Source organism: Falco naumanni, chromosome 1, assembly GCF_017639655.2.
Source record: "Falco naumanni isolate bFalNau1 chromosome 1, bFalNau1.pat, whole genome shotgun sequence".
Taxonomy (NCBI): Eukaryota; Metazoa; Chordata; class Aves; order Falconiformes; family Falconidae; genus Falco; species Falco naumanni.
This window is the reverse complement of record NC_054054.1, coordinates 50,917,547-50,940,601: the sequence shown is the minus strand read 5'-3', so window position 1 is coordinate 50,940,601 and position 23,055 is coordinate 50,917,547. Positions and strand designations below refer to the sequence as shown.

The window sequence follows — 23,055 nt, the reverse complement described above, 5'->3', positions numbered from 1 at the left end:
GATTAGATTTAATTTTTATAAAAGGTAGCAATGTTATGCTGCTCAACTCAATATTACCGACTTACATAGCATTTTTCATTCTGGACTTCAAGTATTTACAAGCTTTATATGTTAAAAAATTCATCGAGTTTGGCATGTAATGCATCACGCTTTTTTTTTCTTTCTAAAATGAGGAGACGGATGCAAATTGCATTTAGTGTGTGTGATCTGTTTCTGCAGGTATCTTAAATATTGAGATGGGTTAATTTGCACCCAAGTGCCAGCTAGTCCAGCATGCATCCGCCTTTTACCAATGTAAGACTGTAGATGGACACCCTTAAGCTATTTGTGATTGTTTCCTTCAGAGAGATAACTGGTTTAACTAGGCTTGTAAACTAGCAATGCTAAATCAACAAACTTGAAAGTAGGAGCAGGTACCATCTGCATCTGATGTCCTTTACATTTGCATTGTCAGAAATGAGCTAAGAAATTAGCATGATACGTTTTGCCATTTCAGGATTGCAAGTTGTTAAGAGCATGTAATTTACACAAGCTAGAACTTCAGCAAGGTAGTAATTTTAAAGTCTGTGTGCAGTCTGTGTGTATTTTAAAGAGAAAGTTTTAAAAAATAGTTTAATCTGCTTTGGCTTTCAATATCACAATGATATATAGGGCAGAAGTTGGTGCAACTGCAGACAAAACTTCTGAGGATACGTTACCCTACAACAATTTTTAATTAAGGTTGGATTTTTTTTCCTTTTCACTAGGACTTTATGCAGACAGAAGAGTATGCATTTTCAGTTCTCAGTACAGGGTCCACCTCTTGCTAGCAGCAGTAAAACAAGTGATAAAACCCATTTAAATGGAACCAGAAGGTCAACCACATAAATAAGACTTAATCGTGCTACCACTTCAAAGACACAGACAATAATCCATCATGAACTATTATACCCTGAAATAAAGAACTAGCATTCCACTCAAAAAGAATTTCCTCAAAAAAAAAATATTTATAGCTGTCCAAGGTGTAGTACTCAACATCTCTCTGATCAGTCTAATTTTGTAAGAAAACCAGCCCCAGGCTTACCAACGAGAGCCACCACGACTACTCAGGGGCTGCGGCTTTAACTAGCTCTTGCACCCGGCTGCAGGGACCTCAAATAGCCGCAGAGCAGCCCGGGGCTAACACGAAGTCACGCCCTCGTGCCTCAAAACCCTCTCACGTAAAAGAAAACTGCTATGGCGCTTTTTTTTTTTTTTTTTTTTTTTTTTTTTTTTTTACAAAGCAGCTGCTCTCGAGAGGCGAGCCTGACGCCGGGAGGCGGTGCCGGGCGGGACGCGGAAGCGCGGTGGGGAGCCGCCATGCGTCCCCCGCTGCTCCTGCTGCTGCTCCCCAGCCTCCTCCCGCCAGCCCGCGGCCGGGCCGAGCTGCGGGCCTTCGTGGTCGCCCACAGCCACATGGACGTCGGCTGGGTTTACACGGTGCAGGTGGGGCCCCTTCGGAGCCAGGCTGGCCGGGGTGCATACGGCGCGGCCGGCTTTTCCCCGGGACGGCCCGGTGGGCTGCCGGGGCACGGGTGGGCTTGTCGGCTGGGGGCTGAGCCTCTCCCGCTGCCCGGCCGCAGCTCAGCTCCCTGGGCGCCTACAAGCTTGCAAAACTACGCGGAGCCGTGGACCGCTGGTAGTAGGGTGTCTACCTGCTCCTGTCCTAACACCCACCCGCTTGCAAAGGATCGTATAAATCCTTGTAAGGTGCATCTCCTGCCCTGAGTCTGTCCGGGAATGTGCTCCATCACCGGGTGTTTCGAAATCCTGACGCTCGTTTGGAGCAAGCAGGGTTAGCTTAGGAGCTGTGCCCATGAATTTTGGGTTTGCATGCACCTGTGTTCTGCAGGATGCTCCTGATGGATTTTTTTTTTTCTTTTTTTTTCAGAGGAAAATCTTCAATCTCTTTCATGGTGTGCTTGGATTATGTGGCAGGTTTTCACGGTCTTTCTGTTTCTCTTGTTACTAAACCAAAACTCCAGGAAAACTTCCTGTTTTTTCTTCGAGATGAGAGCAGGATACCAGGGCCTCTATAGTTGGGGTGGGGTTGGAGTCTCGTTCTAGTGCCACAGAAGTGGAGTAACAAAGTAATTTTTACTAAATACATGAGATGCAGAGTAAAATAAATCAGGTGGGGCATTAATACCTTTTATATTTGTTAGTCAAAATGCTGAATTCATCTTCATTAGTATTAATTTTTTGCATTCCTGTGAAAGAGCTATGGGTGCTTCACTTGCTAGAGTGAAGTTGCATCAGATGTTTAACTAATAAAAAAGAGCTAATGGTTCACCAAGGCATTTGTGCTGTGCATGTGTTTTGTCCTCCCTTTTTAGGAAAGATTAGCGAATTTCTCTTAATACTCCAAACTCCTACTTAAATTGCATAAGGGAACATGAAAAGAATTTTTGTTCCGGTCAGTTAGTGGTAGAAAATCTCCTCTGAGAGAAATGAAACACATAATTTATTTCTCTCTCTCCCTCTTTTTTTTTTTTTTAAGAAGCTGCAATTGCTTGAAGCCTCGGTTCCTCTGCTATTAAATCACAAGCATTAGCAATTCCTGTAGTCAAAAACCACAGAGGTTACCTGTGGATCATTTCAAATGCTCTGTAGTAAAGTGAAACCTGGAGGTAGCTCTCTGGAATACTAATGGGATCCCAACCAATTTTACATTTTTGGTTTGCTTAGTTAATAGGTTTCACTCGTGACTGACAACATGCTATATTTAGTGTTTCATTTCTCTATGTATAATGTGAAAAATACGCGTTTTATTTATGATATCAGAACAGCAATCTTCATTGCGTGCCAGAAATTGCAGTATTGATGGAGAATTCCAGCATTGGATGTACAATAAAACTTCTATTTTTTTCCTTTCAAAGCAAGCTATCTGTTGCAATTTGATAATAGTGGTACCATAACTTATGTGAGATGTGGCATCTCACTGACATATCTTGCCGTAACTGTGAAAGACACCTCACCATTGTCTAGAATGCAATACAAAACAATTTTTACATCATGCTAGAAGTTTAAAATCTATATTTAAATAAGTAAAATCTTGCCTGGTTTATTTATACTGGCTTACTGCTTATTGTTTCATTACTCATTATCTCATTAACTGATAGAGGATATGAATTGGAAAGAAAGTTATTACTGTTGCTTGCAAGTGTCCTGGTTTATGAGAACAATTATTTTCAATTCCCACTCAGATGACTGGGGTTTATAAAATTTATAGGATTGGGTAATATCTTACTGCTTAGCTCCAACATAGTTTGAGTCAGAATATAGTGTCTTGCCTTAATGTCCAAAATACCTCAACAAATTATTTTCAATGAGTTACTACACAGAATATTTTAATATTGTATTAAATTTGAAAAGTCCTTGTTCAGCTCTTAAAATCTAATGTACTCCGCTATTAAGAACTAAAGTTGAACCTGATGCTGTAATCATTGTACATGTACTTGGATTTTAGGATGTATTGTTTGTAGCCAATTGCCAGTCAAAAATGAAAACTCCTTAGCGGTCATTTGTGTGTCACTGTTGAGTATTAATAAAACTTAAAAGCCATTCCCTTAGTTAAAAATTCGTATTGTATTAAACATCTAATAATAATCTTGATTTAAAGAAAAACTTAAGAACTGATTGAGAAATCACTTAACAAGTAATTATTTGCATAAGCACTACAGTATTTTGAGCCATTACTCCTACACTCGGACGTTTTCCCTTTTCTAATCACACTTTAGCATTTTTACAAAGATAGCAGTATTTCAGTTGTAGAAAGCAAAGGGTTAGAAAAAGTTCATTCTGATTTGGATCACATAATCCCCTTCTTATTTCAAAATGTGATTTTCATATAGGGAACTTGCTTAAATTAATAATATGGATTCATATTTACATATCATGCCCATCAGTTTTTATGTGGGTTAGAGATTTATGTGTCAATTACTTCAAGATGTATGTGTACGTATTGTGGTGTGTGTTCTTAAGCAAGTACCAGTAGTTTAAGTAGAAAAGTGTTATGCTTAGTGTTAAAAATTACATGTGTTATAAATATATAATAATAATTGCTATAACAGGCAGATAACTTTGTTACAAAAAAACACAGACAGTACTGGAAATCCTAGGACCTCTGCTGTTGTCTTTAGGCATTCTGTATCACTTTGAAATGAAGTAAAGGCCAGAAGACTGGATCTGGACAGCAGAAGTTCTGGCAGGGATAAGTGTACATAAAATATCTTCATGTGCACAACTTCAAAATTAACGTTGTTAATTTGATACCATATCATAGGATGTAACAGTGTGATAGGTTATTTGACTGCTACAGCTATCATGTTTGCATTCCAATAAAAATCCATAGGCCTTATTCTGGAATACATGTCGCATTAGGAACAACATAGACAGCGTAGATGCATAAATTCTCACACTGGGTGATTCTATGTCAGCTCATTTGAAGAGTCCTTTGCCAGTTAGGTTTTACTCTATCCTAAAACATCAAGCCAGATGGAGTTATTTCTCATGACTGAAGCTTCTAAGGAAGTAATAGTATAATTTACAGTATATGTATCACTGCATTACACTGGCAATGCACACCCATAGCACAGTTGTACTTGCTCTGAAGAAACAATTCTGGTAGTTTAGGTCATCAAAAGAAGAGCAGAAATGGAAGAATAAAGTGTGCATGTGGGTTTTTTAACTGTGTTGGTGCTAAGTCTTATATTCATGGCACTGTTGATGTAAGGGAAGGATGAAGACAGGGTAAGCTGTTCGCAGTACATCAAAAAGAAAGTGTGTATTGTTGCCTGCTGATCTTGGGGGAAGCCACCCCTTGATCTAGTCAGGTCCCCAGTCAGAGGATGTATTTTGAAGCAGAATGGCCCACAGGCTGTACGTAACGAGTTAGAACTTTGTTGTTCTGAGTGTACAAATATGACATTTTTGATCTATCTCTTTTCAAGCCCAGTGAGTGTTCAGAACAGCCCATTTAACAGTGGCAAAATAGTTTTTCTACTTTTTTTTTCTCTCTTTTTTCAGGAAAGTATGCATGCTTATGCAGCAAACGTCTACACATCTGTTGTAGAAGAGCTAACAAAAGGAAGGCAGCGCAAATTTATTGCTGTGGAGCAGGAATTCTTTCGACTCTGGTGGGATTCGGTAGCCACGGATATGCACAAGCAGCAGGTAAAGTTGCACTAGAGCCATGCTTTCTGTTAACAAAGCATGCACGCTCTTTTCAGGGGACAAGGAGGGGCAAAGGATTTCACCATTTGCTTTTTACCCAGATCTTGTGTAAGCTGTCTCTGAATCTGGTGAAGGACTTTTAATTCTGAAGGCAGTTACAAGAGGTTAAAACCCCAGCTATAGATTAGAGCGGTAGGAGGTAGTAACCTTTGCACTGAACACTCTTTACACTTCACAGTTCTCATTTCATTGGTCACTTTGTTATTTGGGGGCATGCTAGTATAACATGTGGGTGATTCTGAAAGAGGCTGCACCAATATCTGTTAAACATCTGAAGCCTAACACTGCTCACGAGAGGAACTTTTTTTCTTTCCAGTAAAGTACTGCTCAAAAACCTGCTCTTTGTAAACAAGGATAATGCAGCAAAGAGGTGACTAAAGATTCAACAGCAGTGTATTTTTCCTGGTAAAGATGTGAAGTTTTATTTGTCACTGCTTCTCTGGCATGAAGTAAACATCCTGAAATCAACGACTGAGCTGGCAGCCTAGCAGCTGGTCATGTGTTACATTGCACTGCAAGATGTTTAAGTTTTGGACCTTAAAACTAGAGGGTATACAAGTGTGGCTTCCCATAATACTCACACAGAACTCCATGATCTGTTCTGTTACCAGGGTCCACCCAACAGTAGCATACTACTTGCTGTACTTTACATTCCGGTTTGTTTAAAGTACTAGATGTTAAGAGCAACATGTGAAAAAAGACACCTCTTGTATGTTTTTTTTAACCTAGTCCTTCACTAAATTCTGAATTTTCTGTAATGTTCAGTATTTAAATAACAGCTTACAGCCTGTGTGCAGCTGATCTGTGTATGAGAGATTTTGCCGTGTATGGGCAGTTCAGTGTTTTTGTGTGGGTACTTTGCCCATACTTGCCTGTGCAGGACAATTTTCTTGACTGTTTTTAATTAGAGAACTGTACTGTAAGTCTGGGATTGGGGAATTAAAGAAAATAGCATAGGAACTACTTTGTGCAGGGACAGAAGAGTACTCTAACTTTCTAAGGTAAGTTGGTCTTATTTCAAATATGTTATGCTGTTATAACCCAAGTATAAAGTAAAGGTCTATGTTTCTGGTATCTATTCTTGCTGTTATGTGGAATCCAGAAGAGTAAATGTGTATCACATTTGACCTCAGTAGTGCAAAACTACTACTTACAATTCAGCCTTTAATTTCCTAGCCTAATTACTGATAATTGTTGCTTTCAGGTGTTTTTAGTCAGTTTTCTAGTTACTTTATAGTTGCATCTCTGAAAACTAAAATTATTAAAGCCACATTCCTCTTAAACTTGTATGTGAAACATTGAATCTATAGTAATATTTAAGAGCTATGATGCTTGCTGTTAAGTGACACATTTTAATGTTAGCAAGTTGGGCCTTGAAATTAGGTCACTCTCATTACTGTCCTGCTTTTTTTCACTTGAACTCTAGCATGAATGATTTTCTGTAGTACGAGCTCTCTGGTTTTAATTTTCCCCCTTTTTTTTTTTTTTTTTTACTTGGAATACAGGATTTAGTTTCTTTTGGAATGTCTGCTTTGGATTAGGGCAATAGAATTAAAAACTAGTAAAAAGTGCAGCCTGAGTACTGAAGCTGATTTTACAATTCAGATGAGAGTGAAATGTATTGCAGCAGTACTCAGCCAGATATGAACCTCCTAGTTCTCAGTGCATTTCTTGTGTGAACCATTCCTGTCACCTTACCCTGGCTTGATGTCTGGGTGTTTTAACTAGGGGAAAAAAAGATGTGTGGCCACTTCTATCTGGTTTGTAGGGGTGAGTTCATGTAAGGATAGTAGTAATTGTCCCAAGGACCACAGATATGTTCTTCTACGATAGCAGCCTGCTGCTTCTAAGTACTGCTGCATCTGTTTCCTCTGTTTCTCCTTCCTTTTGCCCTGTTCTGGTTAGCAAAAGTGCTTGTCATTGCAGATACTGTTTTCTTTTTTTTTCTAGGATTGGATATTATTTAAATTACTTGGATTATTTTTCTTGTGTTTTCAGACTTCCAGTGGTTACATGAAACTTGCATTAAAAAAAATCTCCATGGCCCAAAGTTTGGATCAGAGTTATCATTTGAACATCCATCCAAATGGGGAATAATAGCCACAGATGCTTTTCATGTAGGTCAGGACCAGTTCTGTGCTGACACCAGATATCAGTTATCTGGTCTCCCAGCATGCTAATCAGTCACCACAGTCGGCTGGAACTAATTTAGGAATGCTGAGCCCTGAAGCGTTTTCACAACATTGTGAATGAGAGAAATGATTCTAATCAAAATTGACAATCTGGCATCGTATCTGAGCAGACACTGCAGGTTCCTGGGGTAATAAACATAATAGCTCTGGAATTGGCATCCTACATGGCGTGTATATATATATATATATATATATATATAAAAAGAAAAGGTGGATATTAAAATATGTATTTATTTAAACTTTCATTGTTGGAAGTTTGAGGTATCTTTGAAGTGCCAGCTAGTGAAGCAACTATAATAAAAACAGAAGACTCCCTAACACTTCTAGAAAGGGACACAGACTATTACATCGTCCCTCCAAACACTGCCCCCTGCTTCATCATGCACATTTGCTGAAAATTTTACTTGTCAGCATACTTCTTGTTTCTAGTGATTGAAATTAAAAAAAACAAACAAACAGAAAAACCTTGAACAGTTGAACAGGTCTTAATATACTGACAGTTTTTAAACTAGGAAAAAGAGACCAGAAATGAAGTATAGGAGTGGGTTTATCAACCAAGCAAACCTGCTACATGTGGAATAAATATTTCTTAATAAAGTATTCTGTCTCTGACAGGCTGAGCAACCTGTCTGTGCTCTGAAGGCAAAGTAAATGCATGCAGAGTAGAAGTGATACGTTTGTGGCCACGGTGCGATGGCACACTCTGTCTCCCTCCTGGATCCCACAGAACTCTGTTTCCAAGCTGTTAACGGGGGTGGTAGACTGAAGGAAACCCAGGGAGCCTGGCCATGGCTACTTGCATGGGGTTCCATCGCTGCTTGCATGGAGTTGCATATTGCTCTCTCATCCAGCCACCCAGTGCCTTCCCTAGGCCAAGACAGATGCAGCAGGAGGAAGACTTTTGGAGAAGTACTAGTATCTTGTATCTTCTGTTATAATCCTCCAGCTTTAGTTGCCTTGAGGCAGGATCCTAGGCTGCTGCCAGTGCAGTGTATGGGGACAAGTTAGTGTTTAGGTAGTATAAAGGCATGGTAACAGCCCTACTGAGAAACACCAGAAGGTCAGAGTCTGCCTAGCAGTGCATCCTTTGTGCCTGCTGCCTGATTTCAGTGTAAGCTGGGTAAACCAATGCACTGTGCAGTGTGTTAGTATGCTTTTTTCTTCCCCTCCATCTCCTTTCGGTAGCACTTAGTACAGACAGCCTTTTATCCCACTTTTGTCCTGAATGCCGCCTTGACAAGTGTTTTGTCTAGGTAATGTGCTGTGATCTGAAATGAATTTGCAGCCTTTTTGGATAAGGCTGAAATGATGTTTATGTTCTGTGTCTTAATTGCGATATCATAGGTCCATAAGTTGCTTCAGGAGGGACAACTGGAATTTGTCATTGGAGGGCAAGTGATGCATGATGAAGCCGTGACACTACTTGATGATCAAATTTTACAGTTGACGGGTATGCATATTTGCATTTAACTTTTATTTTTCCTTGTTATTACCTTGAGGGGTTTGTTTGCTTTTCATTTCTCCACCCCGAGATTGCTATTATTTTCTTACTCTTTAAAAACTGATTAAAGCATCTCTTTGCAGATTGGTTTATCTGTATAAAAATCTTTGCTTTAAAAAAAGGAACAGAACAGTTCTTCATTAAGCAGAAGGGTTACTGAAAGCTGGCTTGCAGTTTAATTGATGTCAGTCATAAACTCCTTTGGAGCAGAAGCCTTTCTTGGGGTGTGTGTTTGAGAGCTTAACCTCCCGAGAAGATAGTTACAGGGAAATTGAGGGTATGAAGTACTCTGGAAGAAAATACCTGGTAGCAATTTAGAGTGTGGGGAGGTTGTATTGTGTAAGCAAATTCTTCTGCAGAACATGGGCCATAAGATGTCACTGAGGTCAATTGAACTTAATTGAAAGACCTGCTTGATGAAGAAACCCCCATTTGTAATGATGATCATCAGCCTCTTAGAAACGGGGGCATATTTCCCAAGAGATGCACTATTTCCCATTTTAGTCTTCTAGCTTCTGCTTCCAGCGATTTGTATGTTACACCTCTCCATCTGATGGTTTAAAGAGTCTTTTAGTATTTAGGTTTATCTCAATCTGGTTAATGAAAAAGGAAACCAGATAAATCATGCCACCACTGTGCTATTGATGCCTACAATAAGTCATGAGGGAGTAGCATGCTTTTGTGGGGTGGCAGGGGATGTATTAGCCCCAGCTGTCTGTCATGGCTGGTGTAAACCCTGCCCGTTTCAGGGCTACACTCTGGGCAGTTTTCTACATGGGAGAGTGAAGGGTCAGAAAACACTTTTATCTTTTGCTGAATCTGACTGTGCAGCACTGCTAGCCTTCTTCCTTGCTTGTCAGTGTTTATCAGGAGTGCAGGGATAGCAGCTGCTTTTGCATCTCAGTAAGTCACCATATCATGCTCTGGCCAAGAGGAAGAGAGAGGATGAGTATATTTTTTTCTCATTTGACTCCTGTGTTTAAACGTAGTATGGGCTTAGTACACCAAACCTAGGACTTCTCCAAGGAAAATACCAATACTGACTGAAGAGTCCTTTTGTTAAATGCAAATGCAGTTTTCTATTTCATTGCAGATAGCTGTGAAAAATATTATTCCTCATTTAATATCTCATTCTGTGTATAACCATAATTTTTTAGAAAAAAGAAAATTGAAGTTTGGTAATTTATTCAGCAGGAACAAAAATAGTAATATATTGTAAAATTCCCATTTGTTTTTCCTGAAAGCACTCTTCTCCGTTTGAGTTACAAACAAACAAACAAATGTATCCTTGCATTGTGTGTGGAGTTCATCTTCAGAAGAGAAAGCCAATGCAGACATTTGCGGTCTACATTTTGTGTCTTCTCCTGCCTGTCCAGCCAGCTGTGTTTTAGAAGAGCCTAGCAAACTATGCCTAAAATCTGCTTTAGTCAGAAGAGTTAAACATCTTGTGAATATTTTCACTAAAGAAGACATTAACCACAGGAAAGATGAAGTGAAATGAGAATGCCTTGCAACCTCAGTTCTTCAAACATGATATTAAAACTTGGAATAGAGTTAGTCCAAAATGGGGAAGATACGGCTGTATTTTCAAATAGTTCTGAGCACAATTCCAAAACTATGAAATTAAGGTCTGGAATTATTTCATTAATTATTTATTTATTCTGATTATGAGGATCCTGGTGTGATGTACTGGAGTACTGAATAAAATCTACTGCTTACGTGATTGGTTTAGGTTTTTTTAAATTGTTTGTCTGAGTTTATTCTATATTGTCTGGTCTTTCTAGTTTGGGAGTTTCTTGTTCTGAAACTCATTTCAATACAAAATTAATAACATTGGTTGTACATAACGTTTTTTATCAAGATTGCTATTAACCTTTGGGTTTTTTGTTTTTTTACCATTGAGGACCATGTTAGTTTTGTTTACTGGTTGTCTTCCCTGTCCCTTTGTCCTTGATATGAGACTGAAATTTTCTGAGAATGGGTGGTATGATTTGAGCAAACATAAACAAACTCAACTCCAGCTTGTTTTCATGCAGACTTCAACCTGGTTATTAGCCTTAACCTAATCTGTATCTAAGTTCTTTTTCTCAGGCTTGTCTCTGATCATAATTCCTTTTTGTTATTCATCTTTTATGATGTTAGTAAGTTATATTTGGCATAGCAAAATAAATATTGTCAGTGTGAAACTTTCTGCTGTGAATCATTAAATTCCTGAAACTTTAAATACTATGGAAAACAGAGACAAAGATCTATCCTTTAAGTGCTTATCTGTAATACTATATGCCTATTAAATTTATAAAATGACCTTACAAAAGCATTCCTAATGTGAAGAAATTTTGCTTTGCAGAAGGCCATGGATTTTTGTATGAAACTTTTGGGATCAGGCCTCAGTTTTCTTGGCATGTCGATCCTTTTGGAGCTTCAGCTACAACATCAACTGTTTTTGCTCTGGCTGGTTTTAATGCTCATCTTATTTCTCGGATTGATTATGATCTGAAGGCTGACATGCAGAAAAACAAGGTAAAAATGAATCCCATTGCCAGCCTCTACTTACAGTAATCTAAACCATGACATTAAGATAAGCATTTCTCTGATCTGTGCAAGAAAATCTACATATTTCTTCTCTAAAAGTGACATGCTGCTTGCATGTGGTAATGGTGAAATATATTGTGTAACATGGTCAAGAAATGTCTTCATGACTTCTGGTCAAGGATAAAATATAGTGTAGCCTGAAGAAGACACAAAATGTGAGCAGTTGGGCAAGGCTAAGTGGGCATTGAATTAGGAGAGTTTGAACTGGAGGCATCCAGAATGCATTTCAGCTTCCCCTGACAAAATCTTAGTATGTTGGGGTTTATATAGACTGTTGTGAAATGTAGTGTATATGTTTGGGCATGGTGGTTGTCATGCTTGGAACATTTATTTGTGCCTATAAAATTGATAATACTAGGTCACTTAGAGTGGCAGCTAATCATGTTTTTGCTGAATTCAGTTTTTTTGCTTTATGTTCTGTCTTCTGTCACACAGTGTCGTACACACAGTAAGCGTCTGTCTTTTTGTATCACAATGTTGGATCCTGATCTGTCATCAGTTTTACACACTAGATTATGTGAAAATAAGGGTCTTTCACTAGTATGTGCTGGGCATTATGCAGTTTTTATGTATCTTGGGTGAAACTCAAGCATCTCTGAAAAAGACAACAGGATTCCTGTTGAAGTTGGTGAAGCCTGGACCTACCACCTTATGTTTGCAGTGAATTGTGATGCTTGCTTTCTGCTAAAATCTTTCATGAGCTTTTGACAATCTTTCTGATCTGATTTTTTTTTTCTGGCACCTGACAGTCTCGAGGCTTCCAAAACTGTAAAAATTCTGTTCCAGTGAATTAAACATTGATTCCCACTGACTACATTGCAATCCAGACTACATCTGGATCTTTCCTAGCTTTATAGGTGTTCAGCTTCCACTGAAACAAGACGTAACACGTGTGATAAGCAAGACGTACATCTGGATTTCAGCGGTATGGTGTCAGTGTGCTGTGTCCTCTCCTCCATCAATCTAAATAAAGGCAACACTGTAGTCTCCTATATATAGTATGTGATCTTGCTTGGGGTACCGTTGGCTGGTCTTAAGTAAAAGCACTTGAAGTATTAGAAGTGGTAGAAGGGAAGGTGGACGCTCTGAAATCTCTAAGTTTTAATGATGGGATTTCTCTGCTTGTCATCAAGGGTAACAGTTTCTTGCATTTTTATTTTCCAGAAGCTTCAGTTCGTATGGCAGGGCTCTCCTTCCTTATCTGAAAGACAAGAGATCTTCACCCATGTTATGGATCAGTACAGTTACTGCACCCCATCACACATACCTTTTTCAAACAGGTCTGAAGGTTTCCTAAACAGGCAGAAATACTGATCGCTTTTGAGAATTTATATGTTGGAGTTTAAGCATTTCCTTTGACTATTTTCTTTCAACACTATTCTACTGCTTTCTCTTGACCTATGGTAGGTCAAGGAGATGTCTAGACTCTGTAAATATAAGTCAGGATTATTGAACACCCCCAGCTACCCAACCATAATGCATGAAGTTTGTTCAGTACCTAACAACTGAATGCTTTAAAGTGACACTACTACTGACAGGGATTAAAAACACTTGAAAATATTGACAGACTTTAAAAATAAAGTTTTCTAGCATCAGGAGGGTTGGAACACAGATATGGCTTTCATCTACATATATATATGTATATATGTATGTTTGTATGTATATCATGTCAGTCCCTATCAAAAAGATATAGAATAAAAATGGGAAACAAATCAATTGCTATAAACAGAAAATTTCCAAAGCAGGACTAGTTTTTGTTTCTTTGCCTGGAAAGTTAAGATTTAAAAACTCCAGGAAGCTCAGGATGGACTTGGCTTTTGCTAATTGATTTTCTGTGGGAGATTTTCAGCATTATATTGAGCTGCAATTGTGTGTATTATATCTGTATAAACTAAATCAACTAAATTTTTCCATTTACTTTGTGAAAAAAATCTGAGAGCTTTTGAAAACTTTATTTTGCTCATTGGCTTATCCACTAAAATACTCTTTGTAAACTAAGTCTACTTGAGTGAACATCATTGTTACAAAACTTGCTGTTTTGTCCTGTGATTTTTTTTGTTCTACGCCAACAATCAGCAGGGACTTGGAAAGTTACACAGTGCAAAGCGAAAACTGGACAGCCTTACCCCTACCTCCACTCCCAAATAAACAATAAACCTAAATACTAGCAATGAATATAAACTGGGGGTTTTTTGCTTCTTATTCCCTGTGCTTCTGTATTTAATTCCCGCACCTTTTGATGTATTTTTCCCAGTTGAATAAATCCTGTTTATAGCCTATTGCTTTCTCCTTCTACTTAGGTCAGGATTTTATTGGAATGGAATTGCAGCTTTCCCAGATCCACCAAAAGATGGTGTTTATCCAAACATGAGTCTCCCTGTTACAGATACCAACATCCATCTGTATGCAGAAACCATGGTGGCAAACATTAAGGAGAGAGCAGCCTGGTTCCAAACAAGTGATATTTTGTGGCCATGGGTAAGTGCATGATCAGCATTTGTTTTAGAAGTGGCAAGTACACCTAGGGTATGAACAGTAGGTAGATGGTACTTTGCTACAGTGTGTACTGCAAAAACATAGATACAAGCCACATGACATTAAAGTGTTCTGAGAAGGGTCCAAATGTCTGATTACTAAAGATTTTTAAAGACTAGGACTTCTTTGTACAGTCTGCAAGCTGCCTACCAAGTTTTCTGCTCTTCTTATTATGGAAAGAAATGTGACAAAATAGTAAAGATAACCTTTTGCAAAACTGTATGTTGCAATATTGTTTCCTTTTTTCTTTCCTTGTTTTGTCTAGTTAAATGATGTCTTTACATAACTGTTTAGCACAACATAACTGTATGTTAACAAAAATCATAGCATTACAAAAAAACGTATTACCCATTAGGTAGATGAGATCTTTTCTAACTGGTATGCGATAATTTTCTTTTAAAGGCTTTGTATTTTAGTTAGAAACATAACATATCTCATATCCCAGCTTGGTCATCCAAGCATTTTTTTCAGCAATTTGCTGCATTAATTACATCGTACATGTAGACATAGCACTAATATGCTCTCCTTATTTTTAAGTCTTTAGGAAGGAATAACTTTGTCTAAACTGAAGGTACAGTCTGTTTTTTTAATTCTGATGGATGCTGTAGGTCTCACAATATTAAAGGGAGATGTGTGTTCTTAAGTTGGCTATTCATGTCTGTTGTTGCAAAGAGAACAAACATTTTCTGACTGATGCAGCTTTGAGTCACTGATTTGTTCTTCTGTGTTTGTGATGCTGTTACTTTTATTGTTTGGGGTTTTTTTTGTAGGGGGTGAGGGAAGAAGCAGGGCATAATACTATACATATATATATGTTTATAAAACACTACTATATATAATCCAACAGTGCTATAGAAAAAGTTATGCTGGAATGGGGAGGGAGTTTCAAATAGTACAAATAAATTCCAAATGTCTAGATACAAACCTGCAGTTTTGCAGTAATGTAAGAAAATTTCAGTCTTTGACTTCCTGATTTGTGTGCTTGTGATAAGGAGCTTTAAACAAAGATATACTATGATTCTATATCTCTGTAGCTAATTTTAGCTGTTTTTTCATGATTACAAATACTTTGGAGTACTTGGATATTTATTTTTATTCCTTCAATTAAAAAATCAGGTAATACCTTCCCACTTAAACTCAGATCTCACATCGAGACTATTGGCACTTGTGATGAGTTATATGGACAACCAAGTGTTCATTTATGATCTGAAGCACTTAGTTGTACAGGAGTAGGCATTGGGCTACGGGGCAGTATAAAAGTTCAAACCCACCTGTAGAGGCCATAGCAGCAGATGTATTTTCTCAAGGGCTGAAACAGATCCTTGAGATTTTTTTTGGCCTGTGTGGTTGAAATATCTGTACAGTAATGTATAGCATTCCTGTGAAAAGTTTTGTTCAGATAGTGAGTGAACATGATAACTAACTACAGCAGGTTCTCCTGGATATCCTTTTTCTACAGAGCTACACTAATCCTCAGCTGCTGTGTTCTGTGTCACTGTGAGCAGAGTCTATAAGCCCAGCATATCCCCTTCTGTAGTGCAAAGTGTCTGCTTTTTATGAGGGAGTCTTCTTGGATCATGAGTTGAAAGTAGTGCTCTATAAATGTGAAATACTCTTGATTGGTAAACATATTACTTCTTCCCCACAAATCTTCCCCACAAATTTAATTGGAGGCAACCTTAGGAAGTCTGGTTTGCACTAACTGCCAGGATTTTCAGTATTTGATATGTTTTAGTAGCTCATTCCAGTTTGAAGTTGTTTTCCAGTTTCTGTTATATGCATGGAGAAGATTTTTTAGTATCTCAGAAGAACTTTTCTGTTTTGGAAGTAGAATTTCCACATTTCTGATCAGTGACTTACCCTGGTAGGTCTGAGGGGCAGGCAGGTGCACTGGGATTCATGAAGGATGCAACAGTGACCTTACTTGATGTGACCTTACTGGAAACATATAGTAAATGAAGAAAGGTAGGGGGTGGCCTTCTCATCTGGGAAAGAGAAGGGAGATTATTTGCCTTTGACTTCCGTCAAACTCATCAGATTCAGCTGCTTCATGAGTTGTATTTCAGCTCATCAGGTTAACTTGTTGAGCTCATCAGATGAGGTTTGGGGTGGCTTGCCAAGAAAACTGGCCATTTCTTCAAAACATCTGCTAAGTTTTGAAGACAAATTGCTGAGAGCATCTTTATTTTGAAAATGAGATCAGGATTTTATGTGGCCTCCACAGCAAAGTGTTGACTACTTGTGCAGTGCTTTCTATCTCAAGCACAGAGATGTGAAGATGAGGTTGAATTAAGCTGGGTCAGGGTTGGCCTCTTTATGTGGAGGAGGTTTCTTAGCATGTTATTATGCTTCAGACCAATGCCTATACTGTAATGCCAGTAACTGAGGAATACATGTGGTGCCATGGCTAATTAATTTTCCTGTTCAGCCACTGTTGTTGAACAAATCTGTGCTTGGTTATGCATTTTTGAATGTTTGCGTGTGCAAACAGTCTGTGTTGAGATGCCTTCAGTATGTCTTTGTGCAAGCATGCTCAGAAAGAAAGAGGCTTTAATACACAGTGTATCACCCTGCTTAACTGGGTGGGTGGGCACCAGAAGTACTACAGTCTACTGTCACGACAGGGGATCAGCAACACATTGTGTGACATTTGAACCTTAGGGATCTCTGTCCAGATTGTTTTGTTTCACATCATGACCTTAGTACTTCCTAAAGCTGTAAGCATTCTTAAGAGCAGGAAATAAGAACTTCCTTATAACTCCCTGTAAGTGGGAGAAATGCAGTCTGAAAAGAAACAAAAGTCATTTTTCCAGGCACTTGTGCATGCATTTTCCAGTTTCTACCACAAAATCTCATGCTCTTGCAAAATATGGTGTGTCAACACACTTGTCCCTATCTGTAATGCTGGTTGGTTATCAGCTGATATGTGTGAGTAACGCTACCCACTCTTGACATTTTTGTGACAAATAACTTTTATATGGGCAGTCAAGATCAAAAGAAATACCACTTTAATTAAAAAAATATTCCTTCTAAATTATGTGACCCGAAGTCATTTGACTGTTCTGTTTTTGAAATTTCAGGGCTGTGACAAACAGTTCTTTAATGCATCTGTTCAGTACTCCAACATGGACCTGTTGTTGGATTATATTAACAAGCATTCTGGTGAGTTTGGAGTGACTGTCCAGTATGCCACTGTTGGTGATTATTTCAAGGCAGTTTATAGCAGAAATCTTACATGGGAAATTCGGGACTCTCAAGACTTTCTACCATATTCAACAGGTAATTACATTTACAACTGCATATTGTCTGCCTCAAATGTATGTATTTAAAATTTTAATTAAAGGAAATTGAGAAAATGACAAAGAGGAAAACCTTCTTCTCCTTATAACATCTATTTACACTACCAGGTGTCATCAAATAGACAAGATGAGCCCAATGTAGTGGTATAAGGAAGATGGTAGAGCAGTGGTTGGAATATTTCTTTGGGACTGTAGGAAGCAATGGGTGGAGGGAAGAGACTGAAAGAAGAGTGTAGAAAAAGGCAAACTTGGCAAGAAATCTAACTTGAGGTTTTTGTCTTGCTGTCTATGAGTAACAATTGAGTGCAAAGGAAAGTTAAGCACAAGGTATATTTATGAGTGTAATGCCATCCAAAATTTTTTAATGACCTGAAGAACTGGATAGATAATACAGTAATCAGGTTCTATTAACAATGAAAACAGTGACCAATGAGATAAACCTGGAGGCCTAGGACACCAGGCTGAAATTCAGTAGGGTCTTTGAGTGGGTGGATAAAGAAAAAGAAGACTGCAAAGTATGTAACACACCACAAACTAGTTAGTAGACAGCAGTGATAGTAAAGGTGCTTCGCAGAGGCGTACCAACATAACTAATGCAAGAAGTCTTTCTTTACATTGGAGGGGTCCTGTCGGAATGTTCTAAAGCAGAGATCCTAGGACACGTTCTACTTCAAATACAGATTTTGATCGTTTGTTTCATGTTTGGACATCTGACTTGGAATTAGTTCTTTTCCCTGCCTTCCACATATTAGCATGCACAAACAACCCGTAGTCTCTTAGGAGTTCTACAGTATTTGACCTGCATGTTATATCTCTCCTCCTCTTCCCCAAAAATGAGCTGTAGTAAGGACGCAGTCCTCTAGATTCGGCGAACTGAAAGGAAACTGATAAATTGGAAGATACCTAGAAACAGGGGATGCATGGCCAAATAGAGCAGTGTCCCATTGTTACTGTTGAAAAGAAATGGATTATGCATAAATTAGAGCAGAGGTGGGAAGCGAGACATGGAGAAAGCTAGGAATGTCTGAAGGAGAAGTAAGGCGGGTAACCAAGGGACCAGGACAGTCTGAAAGCTCTTTGTTAGCACAGTGGAATAGGAACGGTCAAAGTGAAAGAGCTACTGCTGAGGATTTGATGTCGACTACATAGTTCCAGGAAAACTGAATATAATCTTGTCGTATGGACTGAATGCCCATAGTGCTTGTTACACATTATCAGGAATCCAGTTTGTGAGCTCCCACACCAATCTTTTATGTAAAGCAAAGCATTCTAGGCAAGGATGTCTGGTAGATCTTCACTTCAAAGTATGTTCCTGATCTGAACGACGTAGATGAACCCCTAAAGTCTCCTGGAGGAGAAAGTCTTGTGGTGAAAGTCTTGTCTTTTTCATTAAATAAAACAGTTTGGGGTGGGGGGGGGGTGGGGGGATTGATCTGTAACTGAAGTCTCGAAAGTAAAAATACCATTTGTTTTCTGAAATGTCATAGCATGATGTGACACAAATTCATTGCAGCTGCTTGTTACTTGCTTGCTTCTTATGTGCTGCACTACCTTAGGTTTTCAAGTAGAGCTGAAAAGTACTGGAAAGATATGAAAGAGGGCATACCCTACCCAACATCCCTTTAATCCTTTTCCCCAGTAAATTTACCCTTTGGGGCCTCATATCAAAGTATGCAGAGAAGAGACAGCTAACTTCTCAGTTTCTAAACTCACTAATTTTTGTCACTGCCTGGATTATTATTAAAATATCATTGGTATCATTAAAATACCTTTCTGTATAATTGTAGCTACCACTACTTCATCACATTTTTTGGCACTGGGGAGGTATATCTCAAGACTATTCTGTAACTTATCTGTTAACTTTTCAATGAATAAAAATAACCATTGCTTCCTGTGAATCATTGCGTGGACTGATCCCTGGCTCACTTACCTCCCTCTAGGGATCATGTCATATCTGTCTTGGTGATAAATGCATTGCCAGTTCTAACTGCTAATATCCTTTTACATCTGGGCTCCTACTTGTATCTTTTGGCATAATTTTCAGGCAGTAGTCAATTGCTATTAGCTTGCATAATAGCAGCACCTTTAGTGTTCTACTTGGGTGCCCACACATAGATGCAATTTCTTCCCCAAACGGCTTATGAGCCTTGCCATTCCGGTATAGATTTGACTGCACTTTCTCCCACATACTGTTTTGCTTCTTGATGATTAATCCTCTCTCATTCTTTCTGTGCCATTTTATTATGAGTCGCTTATTGGGCTTAGTGTCACTTCTGACATATACCTTGGAAACTCAAGTTTTAAGTCCCAGATAAGTATTTCCTTTTTCTACTCTACATTCTTTGTATTCTACTAGGATGCATGTGTGACTCCTCTGCTTGTAACCTTGAAAACTGAAATGGAATTCATTCTGTTTGAACTTCTACTATTTTTCAAGCCAAAAATGATTTGTCCTGGAGTTTTTGAGCAAAAGATCCCATTTTCTAATTGTTGCCTTTGATCCTGGGCTGATAGCAGGTTGTTGTGGTTGCATATATGTACTTTAGAAAGCACTTTCTGCAGCTTCTCTCTGGAAAAACTATCAGTGGTGTATTTAAAAAAAAAAAAAAAAAAAAAAACAAAAAAAAACAACCAACCAACAACTCCAAAACAAACCAACCCCACACTAAGTATAGATTTGGAGATTTTAAAAACAAGTATTTGTTTTCCTAGTTTACTCTGTAGGCTACCAGAACATACTAGCACTAGTTAACTGTTGAAATACTTTCGAGTGACCACTTGAGGGCATCTTTTGATGTAGTTCGAAGTCATGTTATCACATCACGGTTTCTACTCCATTTTGAGGAAATGAATTTTACTCTAAGCCCCGTTGGCTAAAAGGGAGATATATAGCGAGCATCTATCAAGCAGTAATCAAGGGTTATAATTAACTTCATTAATAATCAATAAAATATCCTCTGTGAAACTTTTAAAGTTGTTTTGTGCGGATGCACAAAGAATAAATTTCTGCAAGCACAGGTTAACTTATTGATAACAGCTTTGTATCAACACTCGTGTTACTAGGCCTGTAGAAAGGAGAGTAGTTTTCCAAAGGGCACTTCCATGGCTGTGTTTCTTTGTTGGGCTTATGACTATTCCATTTGATGGCTGGTGTGTAAGCCCACAGCAGGTTTCATGTAAGAAGTTCTACAGTAGTCTAATAAATAACAAATATGTGATAACTGACATGGTGTTTTGACATGCATTGGATCAGTTCAACTCTTTAACAGAGCCATTTCAAGCATGGACTGGGTTTTATACCTCCCGGAGCACCTTGAAAGGAATTGCAAGGAGAGCAAGTTCACTGCTTTATGCTGGAGAGTCCCTTTTCACACAGTATGTCCAGAAACACCCAGCAAGTTCTATTTGCAAATGTGAAGCCTTAAAGCAACTTCAGAGCCTTAGATGGGCAGTTTCAGAGGTAAAGATTGATTTATTTTTGAATTTGAGTGAAAATGTTTATTGCCCAAAGATAAAGCTTTCCTTAAGCATTTCAGCTGGAGTGTCTCAATGTTGCTTTTATGTTTTTAGAAATAACTTTCCCCTTTAGCAAGCCATAAGTAAAAATAAAGCAATTTTGCAAAAAACTGTCTTCAAGCATGACTTCAGCCCCCTAGCCATACATTGAAGACATGGTTACTGACAAATGTTTTTTCAGCTGTTGAAAGAGTATGTGTTTTCTTTGCATATGAAATTCCTTTTCTTAATGTTAGTTCTTCTGTTTACAAAATGGCTTTTGAAAATAAAAAAACTAAACAAAAGCTGAACTGAAAAATACTGATAATCTCTACTTTTGAAAGTTAGAAGAGGAAGGACAGATTTGTTTGTTCAAAATTCAGCAGCTAAGTGATCAGCCTCGTGCCATTAACCATTTACAGGCATTAGTGCTCTTGCTAGTAATAAACATTTTGTCAGTTAAGTTATTGACCAGATCTTAGTAGGAAGTGAAAAACTTGCCTTGTTGCAGTATTTTCGCTGCAGTCTTGGTTTTGGTAACTTGGTGGGGGTTGTTTCTTTCTATTGAGTATGTAAATTTTAGTAATGTGTAAATATTAAAAGAGGAGGGGGAAATCTGTGCGCATCTCGTCTTTGACCATTTCATTCTATATATAGGAATTTGGAATAGGCAAAATGTGAATCTCTAAATACAGCTATAATACCTTATTATTTTAAGTTGTATGTCTGAAGGTTAGTGAACCATGTTAATAGAAGTGCAAACCTGAAATTGTTATCCTGTTGCATTGTGACCTTTCAAAATACTTTTAAACGTAAGGTCCAGCACCATGATGGTATAACAGGCACAGAGTCTCCCAAGGTGAAGGACATGTACATGAATAACTTGATGTATGGAATGTTCAACGTAAAAAAGCTAATGGCTTCCATAATCTTTGACATGAACAATGCAAAGAAGAACGGAGAGGTCTATGCTTCTGTTTACATTGAAGACTCAGGAATACCAGGTACTTTTTAACACAGCCTTTCCAGTTTTCAGGCTAACTTATGAAAGCTCTCATGTTTTCCTCCGAAACAGTCAACATACCTATGTACCACCCGAGTTCTGTGTACCACGGCTGGAAAATCTTGTTTGCCTTATGAGACCTTCCCGACCTGAGGCAAACTTAGATGAATGCATGAGCTCTCAGATCTCAAGCATCTGAAACCAGGACCTTTAAAGTGATGTTAGGCAGAACCCTACCCTAGTGCATGTATTAGACCTGGCTCCCAGCTTCAGACCTCAAATGTAAAACGGAGGGCAGGAAGAGGTGCTGATCAGGGTAATTACTAAACTAACCTTACTGTACGACACAAGATTATGTGGTAAGAAGCACAGTCACAGTTAAGAAATTTTCTTGCTATAGTGTACAGCCAGCTCGTGTAAAAAATGTAAAATATTTTTCAAGGAATCTATTCTAAAGACTGTACATTCCATTTTATCTTTCCTTTGGAAACTTCTTAAACTGTCAAATATAAGCACGACACACTGGTTTGGTTTTTTACAGGGTTGTTTTTAGATTAGACTTCTCACTTGATCTTTTGTATAACTCTGATAAAGTTAATACTGCATGACAGTGAGTTGTGGTAAGCTGCTTATTTTCACTACATGCATTTACGTTCAACTAGGGTGTCATTTTCTGAATACGTGGTCTCTTTATTGGGTAAAGAGTAGAATAAAGCAGAAGAGCTTTTTATTTTATGAAGTACTATAAGATGTTTTCCTTTTTGCAATCATGAAGTTTTACTGTGGGCTTTTATGTTAAAATATCTTAAGATGGTTGTACCTAGACAGATCTCTCAAATACTTTTTAATATCACAGTTTAAGAATACATGGGTTTTGTGACTGATAGCTTTGTTTGCATACACAAAGGTGCTACAGATGTTGACCAATATGTTGTTGTTTATAATCCACTGGCATGGAACATCACTACCTTTGTCACGGTTTCTGTCAGCCACATGACAATGTCTGTATATGATGAACTGGGACATTCTGTACCAGCACAGGTATTTCAACTTCGTTTCCTTCTGTTGCTTTTCATTCACTTGTCAGTTTTCACTGATTGGGTCCTACCTCCTGTCAAAATGTGGTAATATATAGTATTACAGTGAAAACAAGTATCAATTCAAACTGGGATTTTCCTAGTCCTC

General features: G+C 38.3%; 1 protein-coding gene across 2 annotated transcripts in view; it reads left to right on the top strand.

The window, feature by feature from the left end:
* Positions 1-1,308: 1,308 nt before the first annotated feature.
* The window catches only part of MAN2B2 (mannosidase alpha class 2B member 2), a 31,280-nt gene continuing 9,533 nt past the window's right edge, over positions 1,309-23,055 (top strand). For both annotated transcript variants that reach the window (XM_040593577.1, XM_040593571.1), the window contains exons 1-10: positions 1,309-1,464; positions 5,047-5,193; positions 8,790-8,895; positions 11,294-11,466; positions 12,703-12,818; positions 13,839-14,016; positions 17,154-17,352; positions 20,642-20,832; positions 21,685-21,871; positions 22,778-22,911. In XM_040593577.1, the coding sequence (XP_040449511.1) occupies positions 1,339-1,464; positions 5,047-5,193; positions 8,790-8,895; positions 11,294-11,466; positions 12,703-12,818; positions 13,839-14,016; positions 17,154-17,352; positions 20,642-20,832; positions 21,685-21,871; positions 22,778-22,911 (1,557 nt within the window). In that variant the 5' untranslated portion in view covers positions 1,309-1,338. The remainder of the gene's footprint in view (positions 1,465-5,046; positions 5,194-8,789; positions 8,896-11,293; positions 11,467-12,702; positions 12,819-13,838; positions 14,017-17,153; positions 17,353-20,641; positions 20,833-21,684; positions 21,872-22,777; positions 22,912-23,055) is intronic.